Consider the following 25,214-nt stretch of genomic DNA (forward strand, 5'->3'; position numbering starts at 1 on the left):
GCCGTTCAGATAAACATTGGCTGTGAGCGTAGCTTTGTAAAGTTGTTAATTGATAAATATCAATAACAGAAAATCTGAAACACTTCGTGCAGCAATTTCACTTTCAATTCGAAAATGGCGTCTAAAGTTGGGTTCGTGGGATTGGATGAGTACAGCGTGGACATGGCCGCTTCGCTTATTCGCTCTGGATACAAAGTCCAAGCGTTTGAGGTTTCATTTCTATTTCTCTGTTTCTGAATTAATCTCTTCGATCCTTAATTTTCAGTTGCTGCGATAAGAAAAGAAAAAAATTCTTTCTATCTTTTTAAAAAAAATTGTTGATGAATGATGAATCCACGTGTTATGTATGTGTGATGGATGTATACATTCTTGGACTCATTGGCTTTGCTTGTAATGTATTGAAGTGAAAAAGGTTGGGAGGATTGTTGATTGCATATTAGTCTAGACTAGAATCTTCTGGACTTTTTTAACTTTCTATTTTGATCAATGTTTCAAGAAATGCACCAGTTATATGAGTGTGTCTACAGGTCAGATATTGGTGGCTGTGCTTTTTGAAATTCTGATTCTTTTGTTCAGTGCATAGAGTTCACTTTTAGTTTTTGGGGAAAACTTTGAAAAAGATATTTCAACAATTACCAGAAGACGCTGTTTATTTAGTTTGTGGGAAATTGAATTTTAATTGCATTATTTGATGTTCTCTAATCTTATATCAAGTATTAGAGTCTCTTGATGCCAAGTTCTAACTCCATCCTATGGCCGAGGTCCTGGGTTAGAGCTTCAATGGGGGTGTAACAAATTCGAGTTGCTTAATAAGTATTCTCCTTCGTCATATTCTTCTTTCCGTCGATATCATGCCTCCAAACTTGAAAAAGGTCTTAGGTCAATTTTATGTTGATTGCTATTCTTCTCAAACAACTTTGTACGTGAATGTATATCCATAATTTACTACTTTTATCTGTATAACCTCTTCATGGTATGATTCATGAGACCAAGAGAATTTGTTTAAAGTGTTAATTTCATATTTAAATGCTCTTTTCCATATGCAGATATCCGATCCCTTGGTAGATAAATTTTTTATGCTAGGGGGAATCAGAAGTGCAAGCCCTATGGATGCAGGGAAAGGTATTCTCCATCTTGCTCTAATCTGGTCAGATTCTTTTCTTTTCTTTTAACTTCTGTTTTTGTGTTTTCAATACTATAATCTAGTCCTGAACCCATTTCTTTGGGTGCATAGTTACCAAATTGGTCTAATTCCCGATGAAGGTATGGAATGAGGCCATTAAGGACCTAGATGTGCTTGTGGGAATCTTGATGTGTAAAGAATCATATTTAAAACATTAATTTACCCAACGAATAAGTTTCTTGGTACTCAACTAAGACTAAAAAGAAAAAATGTTAAATCACTATGATCAGTGAATGGAAAAATGGCTAGAAGGAAGAGAGATCCCTTTCTTTTCTTGAGAGAAAAATTTAAAGGAAATCACAGTTATATTCACACAAAATTGCTCGTAGGATGATAATAGTTAATATTATTAATTCGGTCCTTGCTTAATGTTGCAAAGAAGATATAGCCAAAAGGAAAAGGGCAATACTGAAGATAGATAACGATAGATCCCATCAACGAATTTTTAGTGATTTGACTCTTAGATGATCATTGATGAAGTTAAGTTTTGAAATGTTATTAAAAGGGAAAAGTGAATATTTAATATTAATTTTGAGGTTTTGAAATGGTTTTCCCTGTTACTGCTTTCACTAGTTGGCTTTATTCTTGTGACTTTTCTTTTAAGTTTTTGTTTGCTGTTTCGGCTTCATTGTCATTTTAAGGGGTAAGGCTTGTTATATCCCTTCTGGTTGGGCGAATCGGTCTTTTCTTTAATAAATTTTTCTCGCATTGTCAAGATTACTCAAAAAAAAATAAAAAATCAATACCTGAGGTTGAGGTTATGTCTATAGTACAAGATGGCATATTTTGGAAGTAATATGATGATTTAGAACAATAACTATATGTGGCTTCATATGTAAGAGTTGAAATCCTGCCTTTACTGGGGATTATGTGTAAAGGAAAGTGTATTTCATTTCATGATTTAAATTTAATAACATTTCTTTCAATCAAATTTATAATATGAATGCTTAACTTTTACAAATATCAACGGTGGTAATATTCATATAGCTATGAAGAAGAAAGAAGTCAAAACTAATAACTCCACTCCACTTTTATCTTCCATCCAAAAATTAAATTTCTTTTTGCACGTCTTTTTTCACCTCTATTAGATAACTAATTTTTTTTTTTTGATTCCCTTATTAACTTTTTATCGTAACAAAATTTCAACTAATTATAACATCTCAAGCCCTCTTATCCTGCTTAGTGTTTCTCTACCAGTTCTATTAACTTTAAACTGGTGGAAGGAGAGTGTCAGACATGCATTTGTGGTGGTCTAATATTGGATTGAGAAGAAAAATTTTGGCAAGGAGTTAAGGAGGCTTCCACAAATTGGAAAGTGGATATGTTTAGTTTGATTTTGATGACAAATATGTGTTGGTTAGAGAAAAGATTATGATCTATTTCAAAAATTTGAATTTTGAGGGAATTATGGATATTTAGTTCTATTGGAGTACGGTTTTGGGTGAAACCGAAGGAAAATGAATTTCTCTCTGTTGTTCTATGTTTATGGCTGGTATGAAACAGTATAATTTCTCACAGCTAAGTCATGAACAGATCACAATTATTTTGTATTTCTAGAGTCATAATGTGAAAATAGGTAGAGAAAAAGTTTATGGAATAATTCTCTTTTTTTCATATCTTCATGAGACTGTACACAGTCTTAATATAGGGATACAAGAGACTAAGTAAGGAAAGAAAAAATTAAAGCAGAATATTACACACTGATTTCTAGGAAGCAATAACTCTAAATTTACACCATATATACACCTAAATATATAAGGAAAACCAAATCAATTTGATTTGGTCAACCTTTCAACACATAAAATGATATATTTATATCCTTCATGGTTAAGCTTAGAGAGTGCACAAATCATATGATAAATGAAAAAGAAACTACCTGTTTAGAGAAAAAAGAAACTACTTGTTTTCACCTATGATCAGGCCAACCTTGTGATTCACTAATGAAATGAACGCTTGTTTATTTGTTCATTTGCTTATTTGTGTTTTATATTTATACTCTTTTTTGTGCAGAAGTCGTACCTTAATAAATTTCAGAATGTTTTGTGATTCTCTTGTTTGTGATTTCATGTGCAGATGTTTCAGCTTTAGTTGTGGTAATCTCTCATGTAGATCAAATTGATGACATATTCTTTGGTCACGAGGGTGTACTTAAAGGTCTAGACTAAGCTTCTTCACTATATTGCCAATATAGATGTTCGTGACTTAACATTTTTTTAACTTTTACGGATCTGCAGGATTACAAAAAGGCGCAGTCATAATTCTTCAATCAACTATCTTGCCATCGCATATGCAAAAACTAGAGAAGACTTTCACAGGCAATTTAACGTTTTATATTTTGGAACGCATGTTTCTAATTTCATCCTCTATTGACTGCTTTACTTATTTATTTTTGGTAAAAAATGAATTTTTTATTGATAAGAAAGTAAATATAAGTGGACAGGAAATTCACTGGGGATATCTAAAAATAAACTATTTTATCCGTGTAATGACAGATGGACATTGACTAAATACAAATATAAGAGTCTAAAATAGCCTAGTGACAAGAAAGCACAAGAAAACCCCCGAAAGCTAATATCACTGCATTGACTGCACTAAATCCCTGTGAAAAAAAAATAACTTAAAACTCTTTCCCATTTAAGAACCATGAAGAGAAAGAATTCTTGAAAATTCTTTGTTATAGAGGCCAACAAGGATGCCAGAAATACATACATATATATATATACATACATATATATATATATACATATATATATATACATACATATATATATATATATATATATATATATACATACATATATATATATATATATATATATATATATATATATATATATATATATATATATATATATATGTATGTATGTATGTATGTACATTATATATATTTATACATGTATGTATGTATGTATATTATATATTTTAATCCCATTAACGATTAGAACCCTCTTTTGTATTGTCTTAAAAAGCATGATCATTTATTTACTTTCTGATTGCCCAAAAAAGTGCAATGATAATGCTCTTTCATAAAATCTTAGCTCCCTTTGCTTTTTCTTTTCCAAATGCATAAATGTTTTCCTCATCATGGAACTACAACATGGCGGAACCACCTTGATTTGTGATCCCTTGCGTAAATTAGCTATCATTTGGAAGCCATGACTCAATGAAGAAATGGCATTCATTTTGGAAGCCATGACTCGATGAAGAAAAAGATTATTGGAGTTGTCTTCACTTTTTTTGCGCATAACACACCAAAGCAAAATATTTTTGCATTTTCTATTGCTTAATCACAATGAAGGTACCATCAATCCACAATGAAAGATAGGATTTGCAATAATAATTGCCTGACTGTTCAAGCCTCCAACTTCTTTAGTCATCTAAATTGGGAGTTGAGAAAGGATATTAAAGTTGGTGTAGCCTTGTATTAGAGTGTTTGGGTATACCTTTGTATATCGTGAAAAGCTTTACCTTTTTGCTTACTTAGTGAACAACTAGTCCAATCTCTGTTTTGATTTTTCATTATTAATATATTCTTGAGTTTCCTTTAAAAAAAAAAAATCCAACTTATTTTCTTTTATCACATCTTTTTGGTAACCCCATTGTCTATGAAATCTGTCAGCTTGATGAGGAGTATGAGAAGAGAAGAAGACGACAAAGAAGTATCAATAACCTTTTATCTTCTCAAAATCACCTTACCATTTACCCATGATGAGATTACTGTGATTGGTGAAGGTTGGATATTCGTTAGAAATAGGTTTCCGACAATTTCTAAGGGACCCATGTTGGACCAATTTGGAATCCTGAGCACAAGAATGCAGACAATACTTCTAGAACTGTAAAGTTACTGTATTTCATTAATTGTGTGATTTTAGCATGAAATGGGGTACTTTTGTTAACTGTTAAAATTTGCATTATTAATCTTTATAATAATCCATCTACTACCATTTTAGTTTGACTTAATATTCCTTCTGTGCCAAAATACGTGTATAAATGGGAAATTCACTGATAACAAAAAAATAATGCAGCAATCCATCGTGGGCTTTTTCCTATTAGAATTACATGTATTGCCATGTAAAGGGTATTTTATTGTTAGCGAGAATAAACATATACTGTAATTACAAGTCAGTAGTTAGGTTAATGGTTATTGATCTAGATTTTAATAATGATTGGGTGTCTACTAGTGATTTAACGAAGATATTTAGAGTACACAAAATAAGATTTTATTTTTAAATCATTTGTCAAAATTTTACTTCATCAATCATATAAAGGATGTATAGCCTGAACTCCACAACTAAAAAGTATAACCATATTCATAGGTGTTATGTACAACCGTATTTAATTGTATATAAATTTTAATTGTCTTATGAAATTAACAAAGTGTTCACATTGTTCTGACTTTTTCTTATTTAATTTCCCTATAAATATTTCTTGGTATGCAAGCCTGCATATTTCCACAAGTTGAAACAGCACATTCTTGAAAGAATCTTGGCTTTTCTCCTTCTTCTTAAAGAAAAGTGCTCTCCATTTACAAAGAATCAATAGAGCACGAAATGGGCTAGATATTTTCTTTCCCAAATGTGAAGCAATGTTTATGCCTGCATATTTCCTACAAGTTGAAACTGCACATTCTTGGAAGAGTCTTGGCTTTTCTCCTTCTTAAAGAAAAGTGTTCTTCATTTACAAAGCATCAATAGAGCATGAAATGGGCCAGATATTTTATTTCCCAAATGTGAGGAATTGTTTATGCCTGCATATTTCCTGCAAGTTGAAACTGCGCAATCTTGAAAGAGTCTTGGCTTTTCTCCTTCTTCTTAAATAAAATTGTTCTCCATTTATAAAGAATCAATAGAACATGAACTGGGTCAGATATCTTTGCATGTTTTCTTTCCCAAATGTGAAGCAACATCCTGATGGAGAAACAAATGATCAGAAGTCTCTTCACTTTTTCTACACATCATGCGCCATGAAGGGTGGAGACACATAGTTGGATATTTTTTTTGTATCACTTATCTGGTTTTAATTGTCTTTTGAGCCAAAGCCAAAAGAAAAATAATAAAGGGGGCCTTTAGCTTTTCAAATCATTTTAAAGTAAAATAAAGGAATACGTATAATTTAGCCTTTTGAATATGCTTAAAACAAGCTTCTCAAAAAAGTGAAGTTTAAATTCTCCTAATAGACGTAAATTCTATTTTTATATTCTCTAAAAGCTTTTCTTTGGTTGAAACTGCATGACACAGCAACATAGTATATTGAAAGAGCTTTAAAGATTAGAATAATCTCTTTAACTGGTAGAGAAGCTATAGCAAGTAGCAACTAATAAGTTGCAAGGTGTTAGAAGTTAGTATTTGTATTTTCCCACAAATTGTGCTTATGAGAATAGAAATATGGATTTCACACTTTTGCAGCATTTCCTATTTTCTCTGTTCTGGTTTCTATCATTTAATAAAATGTGAAGGGTTATTTGAAAACCCAGTTCATCATGACTTGTTCATGTACACAATGAAAATTACTGTAGCAACCAATCATTAGTTTATATTCTAATGTTTTCTGTCCTTCTGGTAGATAAAAATATGGCACAAATGATTCTACTGACATCATCTTTTTTATTTATCTTGCAGAGAATGATGAGACAGCTTGTGTGGTTGATGCATATGTCTCTAGGGGAATGTCTGAGGTTTTCAATGGAAAATTTATGGTAATGGAATATACAAAATATGATATTTTCCTCTTGGATATAAATTTGTAATACTTCTTGTCATCTGCTTGTGTTTGGATGGATATTTTATACTTCTGTGTTCAGATTACAACCTCAGGAAGGTCAAATGCCATTGAGAGGGCGAGACCCTTTCTCTCTGGTAAATCCGTTTCTGCCATTTTTATTTATTTTCTATGAGGATCTGTTTTTCTGGATTTATAAATTTCAATTAATCTATGTTTCATCTAAGTCGAGGTTTTTGTATTTTGCTAACAGCAATGTGCAAAACATTATACATTTTTGAGGGTGAACTTGGTGCTGGCAGGTATGCCATTCTTTTCAGTCTAGTAAACTATTTATTTATTTATTTTTGGGTTATGGATGCAGCTGTTAGATTTTATTTTCTCAATGAAGTTCCTTTATTTATCCAATTGCTATGTCAGGCTAAGCAGATTTTCATTAAAAAGCCAGACACATGCTTGACATGCAAATTTAATATCGCTGCTGTTGATTGTGCATTACTTCAAAATAACAGATCTATTCAGATATAAAAGTATAATTGTAAATATTTAGAGTCTGAAAATACTATTTTTCTTATTTCATTCATTCTACAAGTTACACTTAAATAGAATGTAGAAAACAAACTCCTAATCGATATCCCCTAATTGTAGGATACTTATCTAAACTTGAATTTAAAAAAATGATTATCTAAAATTTTATTCCGATAAGACTTTAAAACTAAACTAATTATCTAAAACTTTATTCTAATAAAACTTTCAAACTAACTGAAAAATCCTAACTTCTTGACACTCCCTCTCAAGTTGGTGCGTAGATGTCAATCATTCCCAACTTGCTGACAGGATGTCTAAAGTTAGTTTTGAGGAGTCCCTTGGTTAGGATATTTGCTGTTTGTTGTTTTGTTGGAACAAACAATAGGCAGATAATCTTATTCTCAAGTTTCTCCTTTATGAAGTGACGGTCAATTTCAACATGCTTGGTCCTATCATGTTGCACTGGGTTATGTGCAATGCTGATTGCTGCTTTGTTGTCGCAGTATAACCTCATAAGTAGAACTATAGGTCTTCTCAAATCCTCTAGAACTTGTTTCAGCCACAATACTTCACAAAGCCCATGTGCCATAGCTCTAAATTCAGCTTCAGCAGTACTTCGTGCAACCACATTTTGTTTCTTACTCCTCCAAGTCACTAAATTACCCCATACAAAAGTGCAATAGCCAGTAGTAGACTTCCTGTCTGTAACTGAACCTGCCCAATCAGCATCAGTGTATACCTCAATATCTCTATTCTCTGTTTTTCTAAACAAAAGTCCCTTTCCTAGAGTACTTTTTAGATATCTGAGAATTCTGTAAACAGCTTCAAGATGTTCTTCTCGAGGATGATGCATGAAGCGACTTACTATACTGACTGCAAAAGCGATGTCTGGTCTAGTATGAGCCAAGTAAATAAGTTTTCCCACCAAATTCTGATATCGTCGTGCATCCACTAAGGCTTTTTCTCCTTCACCTAGTTTTAGATTGTACTCCACAGGTGTATCAATTGGCTTGCAGCCACTCATTCCAGTTTCCTTCAATAAATCAAGGATGTATTTCCTTTGTGAGACAACTATACCTTTCTTGGAACGAGCAACTTCCATTCCAAGAAAGTATTTCAAGGCACCTAAGTCCTTGATTTTAAAATCAGTGGCTAGGCTTTGCTTCAATCTGTCCATTTCAACTAAATCATCTCCAGTAAGAATAATGTCATCCACATACACTATAAGCACAGTGATTTTACCTTTAGCTGAAACTCTAGTGAACATTGTGTGATCAGCCTGACTTTGTTTGTAACCTTGTCTATTCACAGCTGTAGTAAATTTCTCAAACCAAGCCCTAAGCGATTGTTTGAGACCATATAAGGACTTTTGCAACTTGCACACATTTGACCTAAATTTTTCAGAGAAACCAGGAGGAGGATCCATGTATACTTCCTCTTTTAAATCCCCGTTGAGAAATGCATTCTTCACATCCAATTGTTGTAATGGCCAATTTAGGTTTGTAGCAATAGACAAGAGAACTCGTACAATGTTTAACTTTGCTACTAGTGCAAATGTCTCTGAATAGTCAATCCCATAGGTTTGAGTAAACCCCTTTGCCACTAGGCGAGCCTTGTATCTCTCAAGTGATCCATCTGAATTGTATTTGACAGTAAATACCCACTTGCAGCCAACTGTTGACTTCCCTTTAGGCAAATTGACCACCTTCCAAGTCTGATTCTTCTCAAGAGCATTCATCTCTTCAAGGACAGCTGCCTTCCATTCAGGTACACTTAGAGCATCCTGTACATTCTTTGGAATTTCTACACTAGAAAGTTGTGAGGTAAATACGTAGAAAAGAGGTGATAGGTTGTGATACGAAACAAAGTTAGACAATGGGTATTTGGCACAACTTCTAGTACCTTTCCTAAGAGCAATAGGTATGTCCAGATCACTAAGAACCTGAGAATTTGAATTGAACTCACAAGAATTATTAGAATTAGAATTACCTGAGGAAGAAGAAGTATGATTTGACCTTGGATTGGAATCATGGCCTTGCTGCAAAGTAGGGTTCTCTCTTCTTTGATTAGTACTCTTTCTTGAGTAAACAATAAACTCAGATTGTTTATTACCCTGTCTTGCATACAAATCTGGTTCTAATGGCACATTGGAGGGCTGTCCAGGTTGATTAGCATTTACATTATCAGATTTAGTGAGGTTTTCTTGTGGTTCGGGTGCATTAGGTTCTAATATGGGATCAAGAATGGTAGAACCAGGCATAGCAGTGTTTGGAACTTGTACAACAGTATTAGGTTCAGGTATGGCAGCCTCGAGACTTTTTTCTGGACAGAGTGAGTCTAGCACAGAAGAAATAGAAGGGGTTTCTAGGTGAATAGTGTTAAAGATAGAATCTTCACTCCTATTCTCCCCCTGAAGATGATTATCTACATAATATCTTCGTTTTTCAAAAAATGTAACATGGTAACTGTAGAAAATATGGAAAGATTAGATTAGTTGACATTCCTGATTTCTAGGATTAGTTGTCTAATTTGTCTGATTTGTACAGCTATTACTAATTTGTATATTTCCAGAAATTAGGAAGTTAAATTAGGAATGTGTAGTCCTATAAATTAACCCTATTGTAGTAATAGAAAGCAGATCTGAAAAATAAGAAAAGATATTTATTCTTCTCCTCTTTTAACATGGTATCAGAGCTATGGCAGAATTAAGCCTGGCTTAACTCCCATACGGATCTGTTCATTGTCTTGTTGTAATGGCACAAAACACCATGCCTGGGGTTACATTAACTGGTGATACCAATTCCATTGCTACATCTACTAGAATTGGCGTAGGGGAGTTTCTTCTGTCGGGATCTGGAAACTTGAACGGAAGTGAGAGTTTTCCCATGCAATTAACCAGTCACAAATTGAACGGTAAGAACTATCTAGAATGGGCGCAATCCATTAAGTTGGTGGTCGATGGCAAGGGTAGACTTGGCTACATCACCGGTGAGACGAAGGAGCCGGAAAAAACTGATCCAACATGGAAGACTTGGAAGTCAGAAAATTCCCTAGTTATGTCCTGGTTGATCAATTCCATGGAGGTTTCTATTGGGAGGACGTATTTGTTTCTTCCCACCGCAAAGGATGTATGGGATGCAGTCCGAGAAACGTACTCTGATCTAAAAAATTCATCACAGATTTTTGAATTGAAAACAAGACTATGGCAGACTAGGCAAGGTGATCGTGCTGTTTCTGAGTATTATAACGAGATGAAGGCCTTATGGCAAGAACTTGATCTCTGCTATGAAGATGATTGGGCCTGTATGACAGATAGTGTTCGTTATTTAAAACGAATTGAAGATGATCGTGTTTATGAATTTTTGGCAGGCTTGAATAAGAGCCTTGATGAAGTGAGAGGCCGGATTCTTGGCAGAATTCCTTTGCCATCAATCCGGGAAGTATTTTCAGAAGTACGACGAGAGGAAGGTCGACGCAAAGTGATGTTAGGAGAAAAAACTGTATTTGCTCCAGAAATTTCAGCCCTCATGACAGGGACTAATCACAATAATTCCCCATACTAGGCACGACAGAACAAGAAAGGAGAAAAGGTGTGGTGTCATCACTGCCACAAACCACGTCACACTAGGGAGACTTGCCGGGATTTACATGGAAAACCTCCTAATTGGAAGCCACAAAATTTTAGTCAGTCAAACCGTGACTCAAAGGCCTTCCACTCAGCCACTGAGGAGAATGGAAACACTGCAACTATAGCTACGACACCTTCATTCAGTAAGGAACAATTAGAACAACTGTATAAACTTTTTCAGTCCACACAAGTGACTAATCCAGTATCTTCTTCTTGTTCCTTAGCCCAAAAAGGTACTTATCAATCTGTTGTCTTTAATGTGTCCACTATTCCGCTTTGTCTATGGATAATAGTTTCAGGTGCCACCGATCATATGACTGGATGCTCTAAAATATTTTCTTTCTATAGTCCTTGTGCAGGCAATCAAAAAATTAAGATTGCTGATGGCTCACTCTCGGCAATTGCTGGGAAAGGGTCAATTGTTATCTCTAATACTCTCATTCTTCACAATGTCCTTCATGTTCCCAATCTCTCTTGTAATCTTTTGTCTGTAAGTAAAATAACTCGTGATTTAAAGTGCTGTGCTAAATTTCTTCCAAATTGTTGTGAATTTCAGGAACTGGAAACGGGGAGGATGATTGGCAATGCTAGAGAGTATGGCGGTCTCTATTACTTTGATGATGGGAACTCTATGTGTTAGCAACAGAAAATTTCGAATCTCGGAGCATGCTTTAGTTCTACTGATGATAACATAATGTTATGGCACCGTAGGTTAGGCCATCCTAGCTTTTTATATTTAAAACATTTGTTTCCAAACTTATTTCGTAATAAACTTTTATTGTCATTTCAATGCGATATTTGTCAGTTAGCTAAACATCATCATGCATCTTTTCCTATTCAACCATATAAAGCATCCAAGCCTTTTACCCTTATTCATAGTGATGTGTGGGGTCCCTTTAGGACATTCACCAATTTTGGAAAAAGATGGTTTATAACATTTATTGATGACCATACACGCCTAAGTTGGGTCTATCTACTCAAAGAAAAATCTGAAGCAGAACATGTTTTAAAAAACTTTTATAATATGGTTGAAACACAATTTCAAACAAAAATTCAAGTCTTTCAAAGTGACAATGGGAAGGAATACTTTAATCAAATATTGGGGTCATTTTTCTTAGAAAAAGGAATTGTTCATCACAGCTCTTGTAATGACACTCCTCAACAAAACGGAATAGCAGAACGAAAAAATAAGCACCTATTAGAAGTAGCTAGGTCTTTAATGTTCACCACTAAAGTTCCTAAATACTTATGGGGGGAAGCAATTCTTACTGCTACATATCTTATTAATAGGATGCCATCAAGAGTTTTGAACTTTCAGCCACCATTGACCGTTTTTAAAAAATTCTTTCCAATGACACGTTTGACTTTAGATTTACCTTTAAAGGTCTTTGGATGTGTTGCCTTTGTACATATACACAATCATAATAGGGATAAACTAGATCCAAGGGCTGTAAAGTGTGTTTTTCTGGGCTATTCGCCTACTCAAAAAGGGTATAAATGTTTTGATCCTAACAAACAAAAATATTTTGTCACGATGGATGTTACCTTCTTTGAGTCTCAAAGTTTTTTTAATCCTCCTCTTCAGGGGGGGAAAGGAAATGAAGACTCGGTGTTTGAGCTTGACATGAATACTAATGGTGAGACAAATATTGAAACTGAAATTTTTAATCCTAATACCTTGAATAAGGAGGATAGGAGGATTACCTTAGTACCTGAACATAAAATTGACACTACGATAATAGACGAGGCACGCTTCAATGATGAGAGATTGTTTGGGAAAACTTACACTAGGGAGAAACGGATTCAAAGTAAGAAAGATGCAGTGATACTTCCTCAACGCCATGAATCTGATCCAATTCCAGATCCGAAAAACATTGATTCTGAAAATCCAGGTACAATCTCTAAATTTATAGAGTCTGAATCCTTATCTATCCCACAAGTACATTCTGACCCTCTAGATCTTCCCATTGCTCTTAGGAAAAGAATTAGGTCATGTACTCAACATCCCCTTTCCAATTTTGTGTCTTATAAGAACCTGTCATCATCTTATCATACTTTTGTCTCACAATTGTCAAGTGTGGATATACCTAAGTCTATACAGGAAGCGCTAAAGGTTCCTGAATGGAAGAAGGCTGTTCGTGAAGAAATGGAGGCTCTAGAAAAAAACAGAACGTGGGAGATGGTTTATTTGCCTAAAGGAAAATTGATTGTTGGTTGTAAGTGGATTTTCACTGTGAAATACAACTCAGATGGATCCTTGAAACGCTATAAAGCAAGGTTAGTAGCAAAAGGATTCACACAAACCTACGGAGTTGATTATCAAGAGACATTTGCTCCCGTAGCCAAACTAAATACCATTCGAATACTACTCTCTGTAGCTGTTAATTTGGAGTGGCCATTGTTTCAATTGGATGTTAAAAATGCGTTTCTCAATGAAGAATTGGAAGAGGAAGTATATATGGGTGCGCCCCCTGGTTTTGAAGACAAGTTTGGAGGAAAGGTATGTAAATTGAAGAAATCCCTTTATGGACTGAAGCGGTCTCCTCGTGCTTGGTTCAAGAGATTTACCAGGTTTGTTAGAAAAGAAGGATATAGTCAAGGACAATCTGATCATACAATGTTCGTGAAACACACAGATGGTGGAAAGATGGCTATCTTGATTGTATACGTAGATGACATAATACTTACTGGAAGCGATGGTGATGAGATGAGTAGGCTGAAGAAGCACCTGGCATCGGAATTTGAAATTAAGGATTTGGGTCTTACGCTATTTCTTGGGTATGGAAGTTGCAAGATCTAGAATAGGAATTTCTGTGTCACAAAGAAAGTATGTTTTGGACTTGCTAGAGGAGACAGGAATGAGTGGTTGCAGACCAAGTGATATGCCCGTGGATCTTAATCAGAAGTTAGGAGAGGTTTTCGATGGAGTTCCAGTTGATAAAGGTAGATATCAACGTCTTGTAGGAAAACTCATTTATTTATCTCACACAAGACCTGATATTGCCTTTGTCGTTAGTGCTGTAAGTCAATATAGGCACTCACCCTGTGTGGAACATTTGGAGGCAGTTCACAAGATTCTCAGGTACTTAAAGAGTACACCTGGAAGAGGGTTATTATTTAAGAAGAGTGATCAAATGAGTGTAGAAGTCTTCACAGATGCAGACTGGGCAGGCTCAATTTCAGATAGAAGATCAACATCTGGTTACTGTACGTTCTTATAGGGAAATTTAATTACTTGGCGAAGCAAAAAACAAAACGTGGTTGCCAGGAGTAGTACTGAAGCTGAGTTTAGGGCCATGGCAAATGGAGTTTGCTAGGTGTTATGGATTAAAAGAGTCCTTGGAGAACTGAAATTAGATATTGAAGCACCTATGAGACTGTTCTGTGACAATAAATCAGCAATAAGCATTGCAAATAATCCTGTTCAGCATGATCGTACAAAGCACATTGAGATTGATAGGCATTTTATTAAAGAAAACCTGGAAAATGGAGTTATATGTATGCCGTTCATCCCTTCAGAGCAACAAACAGCAGATGTTCTTACCAAGGGACACTTCAGGCCAAAGTTTGAATCTTTCATTGACAAGTTGGGCATGATTAATATCTATGCACCAACTTGAGGGGTGGTGTAGAAAATATGGAAAGATTAGATTAGTTGACATTCCTGATTTCTAGGATTAGTTGTCTAATTTGTCTGATTTGTACAGCTATTACTAATTTGTATATTTCCAAAAATTATGAATGTGTAGTCCTATAAATTAACCCTATTGTAGTAACAGAAAGCAGATCTGAAAAATAAGAAAAGATATTTATTCTTCTCCTTTGTTAACAGTAACAAACATTTTTTTTAAAATAGGATCAAAACATTTATAACCCTTTTGTGTTGGAGAATATCCAACAAAAATGCATTTTCTAGCCTTTGGAGCAAGTTTGCCCCGATTCTGGTTGTGAATATGGACAAAAGCAACACAACCGAATATTTTGGGTGGAAGTGTGACTGAAATTCGTGAGGTAGAGAAACATTGATTAAAGAAATCAGATGGAGTTTGAAATTGTAGAACTTTTGAAGGCATTCGATTTATCAAATAGGCAGCGGTGAGTACAGCTTCCCCCCACAAATACATAGGAACTTGAGTTGTAAAAAGTAAGGATCTAGCAACTTCAATGAGATGCTTATTTTTGCGTTCAGCAATTCCATTTTGTTGGGGGGTATCCGTACATGAACTTTAATGAAACATGCCATTCTTTTCAGTCTAGTAAACTATTTATTTATTTATTTTTGGGTTATGGATGCAGCTGTTAGATTTTATTTTCTCAATGAAGTTCCTTTATTTATCCAATTGCTATGTCAGGCTAAGCAGATTTTCATTAAAAAGCCAGACACATGCTTGACATGCAAATTTAATATTGCTGCTGTTGATTGTGCATTACTTCAAAATAACGGATCTATTCAGATATAAAAGTATAATTGTAAATATTTAGAGTCTGAAAATACTATTTTTCTTATTTCATTCATTCTACAAGTTACACTTAAATAGAATGTAGAAAACAAACTCCTAATAGATATCCCCTAATTGTAGGATACTTATCTAAACTTGAATTTAAAAAAATGATTATCTAAAACTTTATTCTGATAAAACTTTAACACTAAACTAATTATCTAAAATTTTATTCTGATAAGACTTTCAAACTAACTGAAAAATCCTAACTTCTTGACAATAATAAATACTTGTCTTGCTAACTTTGATGCATGTGTTTCTCAAAATGAAAGTTATTCACAAACTTCATAATGTTCCTTTTGGTATTTTCAGAATTTGGTTGATTCTAATTCCCTTCCCATTGCAGCAAAATCAAAATGGTCAATGATCTGCTCGAGGGCGTTCATCTTATTGCTTCTGTAGAGGCTATTTCTCTTGGAGTTCAATTTGGGATTCATCCATGGGTTCTCTATGATATCATTTCAAATGCTGCTGGAAATTCATGGTTTGTTGCTACCTGTCTCATTTTTCTATCCGTTTCTCCCTGATGACAGTTTCATGATGTTCAAAGTTCAAACAGAAATACAAAAGCAGAGAAAAAAATTTAGCAACTATAGATGCTCTTAATTCAGTAGCTGGTTCAGTAGTTGGATGATGTTTAGTTAATCTTTTGTCTTATTGTTGATAGTACAACAACTTGGAAACTGTTTCAAGGGTTTCGGGCGTTATTGTGGTTGACAAAATTAGAGTTCGGGGTATCATGATAATTTTAAAAATTGACATTGACGTAAATGTTTTAGTTGTCAAGTCGTCTTGGAGTTCTACTGATAGGACAAGAAACCAAAATGAAAGCTTGAAAATTATTAATTTTTCCTTTATCTCCCTCTCTCTTTTTATTAATATGTTAAGAAATGGAAAAAAAAACAAAATATAGTTTGAACTTCAGAGGGTTTTCAGAAAAGCCATTAGAAAGAAGCTGATCTAACTGTCCACCCATCTTCCACAGAAGACGATGAGAATAGAAAATGCACATCAGAAACTAGCTCTCTGATCACACTACATGCATCCCTACTATGATGACGGAAAACTGGTCTCTGAAACGCTAAAAAATGGAAAACATACTGAAATCTAATTATATCATGTAAAACTTGAACTTCCCTCTTTACTTTTAAAATTTTTTCTATTGCTGTCCAAAGAATAGCCTCAACAAGCTAGCTCTATATCTCTCTAGCTTGCCTACCTTAATTGGAAGCACAAATGATTGTCTATGAGAAATGATATGCAAGAAGTCAGAATCACCCATGCAACACGGAAACTGAGAAGAGTTTATCCCATAATTGCAAAACAATGTGATTATGAAGAAAGAGATTGTCAATACATTCTTTAAGGTTTTAATAACTGTAGTCAACCAATTTTACAGTCATTAGGAAGGAAGAAAAAGAAAAAAAGATAAGAAAAGAGAAGGTTTGTTAAAATTGAACCTTGACGCCACAAGAGATTTACAATTAATTAAACGTAGGCACACATAATTGGCAATTCAGGAAGTTTCTGGCCTCTACATAAGGAAAAGTAATTGATTGGTTAAACTTTGAATGATCTCTTGCCCTTCTTGCTCTTTGAGTTGAGGGAAAAATAAAAAGGGTAACAGAGAGAAGGTTTGTTAGAACTGAACCTTAATGCTGCATTAGATTTAATAAAATTAGACAACATATAGACAGTAATTCTGAAAAATAGTAGAACTAATCTAGCAAATTGTAATAACTCTATTTTTTTTATTTTGACAACTAATTAACTACCAAAATATGTTGCCATGCACTTGAAGGTATGTATGGATTACACTTTAAATTGCTAGATGGTGATTAGGAGAATGCATGGCATCAATAATTAAGATTGTCTAATGACAGTTTGAGCTGTATATGTCCTAATATTATATTGTGCTTCTATCCTTCATTTTTTAACTGATTTATTCTTTCCTGATCAACATCTAATTTCTGTGATTTGTTACTGCTTTCTCATATGTTCGATTGCATAACTTTGTGGAGTATAAATGACCTGACAAGTTATTAGTTTACCTCTCTAAATGTAGGACAGGTTGTGAAGGTGACAAAGTTTGAGTCACAGTCTATGGCTGATCTGGCCCCATTAATCGTTAATTTAAGCTCAACAGTGACTAGCGATTGAATTGGTTCTTATTTTACTTTGTATTCTGTACACAATAATTAATTGATATAATGATCTAAGCTATCAGCTGAATCTTTTGTTTTTCACATTTTTTAAATGGTTTATGTGCGCTTGTTTCCCGCTGGCAAACTATTATGACTGCTTCTACAAGCACTTATGTTTTCTGCCTTTGCGTTTGCTGAAAATTTGTTTCTGAGTTTGGGAAGTGATGTTCATGCTGCAGGATTTTCAAGAATTATATTCCCAATCTGTTGAGGGGTGATGCCAAACTTCATTTCCTTAATGCGTTCATTCAGAATTTGGTAAGAAGAGATTCTTACTTTTGTTGGATGTGGTTACTTCTTAGGGATGCACTTTTTTGTATCTGTATTTAGCATTATTTTGAAGAGTTTGCTAGGAAAATTTACTGTTGCACTAATGTTTTAGAAGCTCATGTATTTCCTATAGTATTATTCTGTAACTATTTTGAGCCAAAGATTTTATGGATTACTTAATCTAAAGTTTATGTGGCAATTTTGATCCTGGATAATTCATGTAGTTTTGGCAAGAAACCAGAGTGTTGTATATTTTTTAGGAACTACACCTCTCGACTGAACCTACAAAAAGCTGATAGACTTTAGCTTAATCCTCTATGAGCTAGTTTTTGGAATGTAAATTCATTGACACTTATATACATAAATTCTCTATGCTTTTTCAATCTTATAAAATTTCACATGGTTTTGCTCTACAACCAAATTGTTCCAAATACTTCGAAGGATTTAATTCCCATGCAATGTCTAGTTTGATAAAGTTGATATACTCCTGTGTAACCTTCTGTCAAGCTAGTTTCTGGAAACCAAATTCAATGAAATCTTATGTGGCATATGTTTTTTCATGATTATTTTGATCCTTTAAAATTTCTTGTGGTGTAGTATGCTCAGTGCCTGACTAAAATCAGTGTTTGGTGTTTGGATGATTAGCATTTGTGTGGTGTGTTACTGAATTATTGGTTATTTGACAAGGGTAACTAGAACTAGTTTCACCAAGGGTCAGGTGTTTGAATCACGAAAATGCCCCATTTTATTAATTAATTATAACATCGAGTTACCAGGGCCCGTTTTCTATTCTAAGTGACAACCTGGCTAATTATATTCAGTCATGCATGTTAGGAAGTGTATTAGATTTTAAATAAGTTTTTTATGATCTTTGCTATCGTGTTAAGCTTTTAGCATTCATGGTGTTATTAACATGGTAAATTACCTGAAAGGCTTGTGAAAAATTATGAAATTTCTATGGTTAGCAGGAGATCTCTTTTTTCTTAATTTCTCTTCAGGTTGGTTCAAGTTCCATTCAGAAACTTTTACAAAGCTATCCAAAACACATTAACAAGTATAAAAAAAGAGGTTAATGTATATTTTGTTTTCCTGAATATGATGGGGAGACGACATTTGTTTAACATAAATTTTATTTTATTTTTTATTTTAAATCAGCTCTCCACTCTCTTCAGTTTTCAAAGGTAAAGCACATGTTGACGCCATGTTTTTAGAAATTCTGAAGAAACTAATAATTGAAAGTTGTTAGTCATCTCTTTATTAAGTTTAGATGGTTTTGGGGGTTATAATATCTCATATGAGTATTTTTTAATGTACTTCAATTTTTTCTTTTAATATCTTAAATTTCATAAGTTTATGTTGCAAGGAAAAACAATATTTTACTTTTTTATTATGTACTATGATTTAATTATTAGACTTTTTGACTGCTTTCATAATGTTTATATTTTCATTAAATGAGACTAATTGGAACTTTCAAATTCAAGGGCATTGCTTTGGACATGGCCAAGACGCTTGCTTTTCCCCTCCCGCTCTTGGCAGTTGCTCATCAACAACTAATTCTTGGTAGCAATAGTAATCCATTATTTAATTTGAATAAAAAAATCAGATTTAATAATTGTGTTGTTGGTAGAAGCAACCTGGTTTGTTCTTACCTGTTCTTTTAATAAATTTCCAATTTCAGGATTGTCTCATGCTCATGCCAATGATGATAATCCCCCACTGGTCAAGGTTATTTCTCTATTTTGTTTTTCCTTTTTTTCTTTATATGTATTGTTACTTTGCTTTTAGGTAAGATTCAATGGAATATGGGCTATGGTTGTGTGTTTTTTTTAAAAATAGAAATCTCACATCCCCCAAAATATGGAAAAACAAAAGCAAATTGAAAAGCGGGAAAAAAATAATCCCTTTTGGTTTAGTCATGGTGATATATTCACTGAACTATCATGGTACAGGTTTGGGAAAATGTACTGGGAGTGAATATCACAGATGCAGCCAATTTAGAAGCCTACAAACCAGAGGAACTTGCAAAACAAATTACTGCCAAGTCCAATTCAGTTACTCGAGTTGGTTTCATTGGTCTTGGAGCAATGGGATTTGGCATGGCAACGCATCTGCTGAGATCAAATTTCACTGTTATTGGTTATGATGTAATCGCTCACTTTTGTCTTTATTAATACTGCCAATTCCTTGCGATGTTTTATATAGTAGTAGTTTTCTGTCCTGGTTTTACTTGCTGAGATTGAATTTCTGTGTTTTCTGTGCTGAAATTGTCAATTCTTTGGTTAAACAGTTTGATGTAAAAATTTGTATCTCTGGCGTGGGTCAGTTTCTTCATTGGTGCTATGGGTACTATATCAAAATAAAATAGCACATTTCATCTTTTTATTGTCCTTGAAATCGCATTATATATCTCCAAAGATGGCAAATGGAAGGGGGGAAGGGGGGTGGGGTGTTCCGCAGATGATCTGATCATAGTGGATAGTAAATTTATAGACATTTATTGGTTGCGTTTCAAAAGGATTTGGTTGCTATCTTTAGTGTGATTAGCCTTTCAATTAATGAAGAAAGAAGACTTAGTAAACTGAGAGTACATAAGTTTTTCTTTGAGAGGTGTGAAGTTTTTAGTAATAATGTCTTTATAAGTTGCGATCAGATAGTCTCTTGACATTGTCAATGTGCTGTCTGCATTTTCACATGTGGATTAGTGGGTGAACTGCACTGTCATTGTTCCTCTGGCAAATATGATTCTGTCCTCCTTCGACCTTCCAGTTGGCTTGGAAACCTGTTCATGCATGTGAAATTTAAGTTTTGATCGTGCTCTGTCAATTTGTTTCGAAAATGTTGTTGGCTCACTTGATCATCAAAATTTCAGTCATAAAAAATGACCCTCCTCGTGACCATCCTTTTGGTGGCCTGAAACCATGTTGGTGTGAGTATGCAGCCACAGGATCAGAATTGTTCAATTTTGTGTACTGGTTTGGCCTCTTCACCTAATATCTTGAGCTCTGGGGTTGTTTCCACTGTATGGGCCATATTTGATTAAATCTTCTGTTTGGCTTTCTTTTGAAGGTTGGTGCTAACTAATATTCAGTATGTGTGTTGGTTGTGTATGCTATTATGGGTTTATATAGTTGGATCTCTCCTACCACTCCAAGAGATGCAAGAACACGTCCATTTATGTATGCATATTGTTTGAGATGTTAAGTAAATGATTATTGCCATCGAAGATAAATATATTTTCATCTTTACATGGATGACAGGTATATAGACCAACTCTTACTAAATTTCAAAATGTTGGGGGCTTGATTGCAAACTCTCCAGCAGAAGCAGCTAAAGGTAAATGTAGGCCATGTTTAAAGGCCTGCTAATCTAAGTTCATATGTTAGTAAATAAATATAAATAAATGATTGATGTGCTGTGTGATTGCACTTTGCAATTATGTTTCTTATATAAGAGACCTCACCCCAACAGCTTATTTCGGTTCATCTGTTTATTGATAGTTTTAGAAATATTGGGAATTCATATTTTATTAACTTTAAATTTTGGCACCACTTGGATGAGACAGTTCTATAAGTTCAATCTACTTGAATTTAGTAAGCATGATCGATATATGAAGCATGAAAATTTTCCGAACTGATCATTCTACACAGAGTTATTGATTGTTGTATTTGTTATCAACTTGTACAACTGATATTTGAGATTGAGGTGCTCTGGCTTTGAAACCAACCGGTGATGTGGGACGAATTCACTTCATGTTCTGTATAATTGACTTGTAAGTTTAGATCCCCTGTAAAAGTTGGTGTTTACTAGACACTTTAATTGCCATGCTTTCAAAGTTAAATAGAAGCACAGCAGTCCCAAACATATCCTAAATTTGTTGTGACTTACCGGTATAGCAATGTGGGGTTAAATAATATTGGTAATATTTTTTTTATTATTATCATAAATATTACTGTTGTGCTTGCAAAAACATCTACAGGTAATGGGAATTCTTGAGCACTTCATCTTGGTCCCTCTGACCAGTTATATACTTATGACAACTGCAAGAGGAACATATAGATTTGTTGATATGTGGTTTGAGAATATACTCTGCATGATTTCTTCAGAAAATCCCATAATGTATTTAAATATTTTGCATCATTATTGGACAGTTGAACATTAATTGTTTGAATCTGATCATTATGTTCCACTTCAGAGAGTTTATTTACAGACCAAGCACATATTCCTTTTTGACACCTTTTTCCGTTTCAGATGTTGGTGTGCTGGTAATCATGGTCACTAATGAAGCTCAAGCTGAGTCTGTTTTATATGGAGATCTTGGTGCAGTTTCAGGTAATTGAAGCTTGTCAATTTATTGTCCATGTATATTCAGTTTCATTAACAGTGATTTATTGTTTCTTATAGCTCTTTCATCTGGAGCTTCAATAATCCTTTCATCCACTGTCTCTCCTGGATTCGTGAGCCAATTAGAACGGCGTTTGCAATGTATGTCCTTTATTTGACATAATTATCAAAAAACTGTTATTATTATTATTATTATTATCTTTTATTTATATCCAAAATCTTGCTTCTGTGCATATATCAATGTTTTATTATTCAAATTGCAGTCCTCACACCTAAAGTTACCTTCTCTAAAAGAGTTTTAAGTTACATTGAGCGCCAAAGCTTTATAGGTTATTCATGATAATTTCATCAACAATCTTTATGGAGCAAGATGCCATGTTTTTGGTTTCTTGTTGCATATGCTCTTGCGCTAGATTTGATTCTTGAGAAATATCCAAACAAATTGATTGCTTATCACTTGTGGGTCTATTTGTTACAAAGATCCTAGAAAAACCTAGAAAGAATTTCTTAAGTCATCTCAAGCCTATGCAGTGCCTATCATTCATAGGCGCCATCTCTGGTGTATGTCTTACAAGAGCAAGGTGGTAGGAAGGTGAACTGATTGTGATCTTTAACCTTGTACCTTTTTCTTTATTCGGCCTAATTGGGAGTTAGTTTTAGGGATATAGGCGTATATCCTGTTCATTTATGTACATGGTTGGGTGGCCTTTTGGGGTTCAAATCATACGTTTGAGGATTGATACCATATTGTAAGCTTTAATTGCTCTTTTGTTGATTCCTTGTCCACTGCTTAAGTGTAATACTTCTGTTATATATCAATATAATGGACATAATTTTTTATAAAATAAATTCCATATTCCATCTTATCATGCCCCAATGTATTCTTATCATCCTTTGGTTTCCTTATATGGTACATTGTCTTATTTTATCATAGTTAGTAAGAATCTAAATGTTATGTCACCCCTCCTTATTTAATCTTTTGCAACAATTTTTAAGAATTTGTCACCTGAGGAGCGTGCTATGTGCAAAAGAATCCTCAAGAGGAACCATTTGGATGTGTGGAAGAAAGCTGAAGCTAACTCTTATCCAATCTATTCTCTCCCGCCTCCCTACTTATTTTGTGGGAACTGGGGGGTGTAGGTGGGGGTGTTTTTGTTTTGGGGTTTTTTTTTTTTTCGGGGGTTGGGGGGGTGGTGTTAAAAAAAGGTTGTCGCCTTTAGAAGTTAATTCTCTTGGGCATTGTGTTATGAAAAGAAAGCAATGGGTGCAAAAAAATGGTTGGGATGTTGCTATAATAGTTAGGGGGAGCAGTGAATGCCCTTTGGTGTTTATTTCAAAGGGGCAAATAAATTATTTTAATCAATATTATGTTGATGGTCGGTAATGGGCCGATAATTAGACTTTGGGAGGATTGTTCGATAAGGGAGGTTACTCTTTCTGATCTTCTTCTTTGATTATACAGACTCTCTCTAGGTCATAATTGTTCTATAGCTCGCATGTTAACTATTTTGCTCTACGACAGAGTTAGGATATAAGATCTTTAGGAATTTGAATGATAGAGAAACTTAGTGTGTTGAGATGCTTGGGTTTCTACAAGAGGTTTCTCTCTGTGATCTCATAGAGGATAAGAGAGTTTGGATTCGAAACAAATCAAGGTGTTTCTGAGCTAAGTCTTACTTTCTTAATCTCATTGATAAACTCAATGCCTTATCCTTTTTACCATCCTACCTGATTTGGAGAGCTAAAATCCCCACCAAAGTGAAGATAATGTATGGTTTGTCGCTCATAGAAATCAACACCTATGACATGGTTTAGAGAAAAAGACCCAATATGGCTATGTCTCTAGATTGGTGTGTTTTATGTAAAAGCTTATCACAGAATGTGATAATTTGTTTCTGTTGTTTACCCAGTAGCCCCTGCGTTTTGTTATTCCCTCTTATTGGAAAGATTTTTGGCCTTAAAATGAAGAGGAAAAGTAGTAGTATTTTGCGACTGTGCAGGCTTGGTAATTTTTTGGGTCTTGTAAAATGTAAAGAACCCGAGAATCTCTGATAACAATGTTGGGGAAGATCCTTTGCTTATATGGGAATAAGTGAAGTTCTGGGCTTCTGTTACTGCAGAACTCAAAGATCTCTCTTTCTTCTTTACTTCGCTTAATTGGGAGGCAGTTGTATCCTGAAAGGGTCTGTATACATGAGTTGTGTTGTTTTTGGGGGATTTTTCTCCATGTGGAGATTTGAGTAGATTGTTACAGTTTTTTTCTTCATGTTTGGGACTTCTCGTCCCTTTTTTTTATTGGCATTTGTAGTTGATAAACTCTTATTTATCTCTGTCATAGTTTGATAGGACTTAGGGCTAAATTAGGGTTGATTTTTATTGATTAAATCAAAAGAAAGAACAATCCTGACCTACAATTCGAGAGGTAGGTCAATCTCTTATAAACTCCTAATTACTCCTAACTCTAGACAAAACTCAACATAAACCCTAAATGACTTCTTAATCTCTTATTTATACTTGAACCCTAATTAATAATAAAATTACTAAATTGCCTGCTGCCCCTTCTTCCTCAGCTTCTTCCCCGCCTTCCTCCTCATCACACACTGTCAGGACTTGTAGTGATTTGTCCTTACGTTGATGTCGCGGAGAAAATTTCTCATCGCATCGAAAACACAACCCCTTCGTCCTTTTGTCCTGAATCTCCGTCTCTGTGAGGCGTTTGAAAGTCACCCCCGGTCATGCCCCACTAACCTGATCCCTTTGGGAATCTCTTTGTAATCCCATTATTTGCGTTTTCTGTCTTCCCGATGGTGTGCTTTGGAACTCTCGCTGAAACCCCAAGGTCT

At 34.4% G+C, this 25,214-nt stretch overlaps 2 protein-coding genes across 10 annotated transcripts in view; both read left to right on the forward strand.

Moving 5' to 3' along the window:
- Positions 1–25,214, forward strand: part of LOC18056049 — a 55,005-nt gene continuing 29,791 nt past the window's right edge. For 6 of the 9 annotated variants that reach the window (XR_002903944.1, XR_002903945.1, XM_024177698.1 and 3 more), the window contains exons 1-15: positions 1–210; positions 1,047–1,122; positions 3,257–3,337; positions 3,418–3,498; positions 6,802–6,878; positions 6,984–7,038; positions 7,155–7,203; positions 15,903–16,040; positions 17,940–18,018; positions 19,512–19,590; positions 19,709–19,755; positions 19,980–20,174; positions 21,288–21,363; positions 22,279–22,359; positions 22,432–22,512. Coding sequence is in view for 7 of the 9 variants with exons in the window: in XM_024177698.1 (XP_024033466.1) it covers positions 115–210; positions 1,047–1,122; positions 3,257–3,337; positions 3,418–3,498; positions 6,802–6,878; positions 6,984–7,038; positions 7,155–7,203; positions 15,903–16,040; positions 17,940–18,018; positions 19,512–19,590; positions 19,709–19,755; positions 19,980–20,174; positions 21,288–21,363; positions 22,279–22,359; positions 22,432–22,512 (1,291 nt within the window). In the remaining 2 variants the exon portion in view is untranslated. Of the gene's footprint in view, positions 211–1,046; positions 1,148–3,256; positions 3,338–3,417; positions 3,499–4,803; positions 5,019–6,801; positions 6,879–6,983; positions 7,039–7,154; positions 7,204–11,630; positions 11,769–15,902; positions 16,041–17,939; positions 18,019–19,511; positions 19,591–19,708; positions 19,756–19,979; positions 20,175–21,287; positions 21,364–22,278; positions 22,360–22,431; positions 22,513–25,214 lie in introns of those variants that run through there. The other 3 variants (XM_024177701.1, XM_024177702.1, XM_006451535.2) reach the window with 3 other exon arrangements.
- LOC112095596 lies at positions 9,711–14,425 on the forward strand. The gene is made up of 2 exons (XM_024177704.1): positions 9,711–11,290; positions 11,614–14,425. Exon 1 carries the CDS (start codon positions 10,183–10,185, stop codon positions 10,990–10,992), a length of 810 nt encoding a protein of 269 aa, XP_024033472.1. The 5' UTR covers positions 9,711–10,182; the 3' UTR covers positions 10,993–11,290; positions 11,614–14,425.

This window comes from Citrus clementina, unplaced genomic scaffold (genome assembly GCF_000493195.1).
Source record: "Citrus clementina cultivar Clemenules unplaced genomic scaffold, Citrus_clementina_v1.0 scaffold_1, whole genome shotgun sequence".
Taxonomy (NCBI): Eukaryota; Viridiplantae; Streptophyta; class Magnoliopsida; order Sapindales; family Rutaceae; genus Citrus; species Citrus x clementina.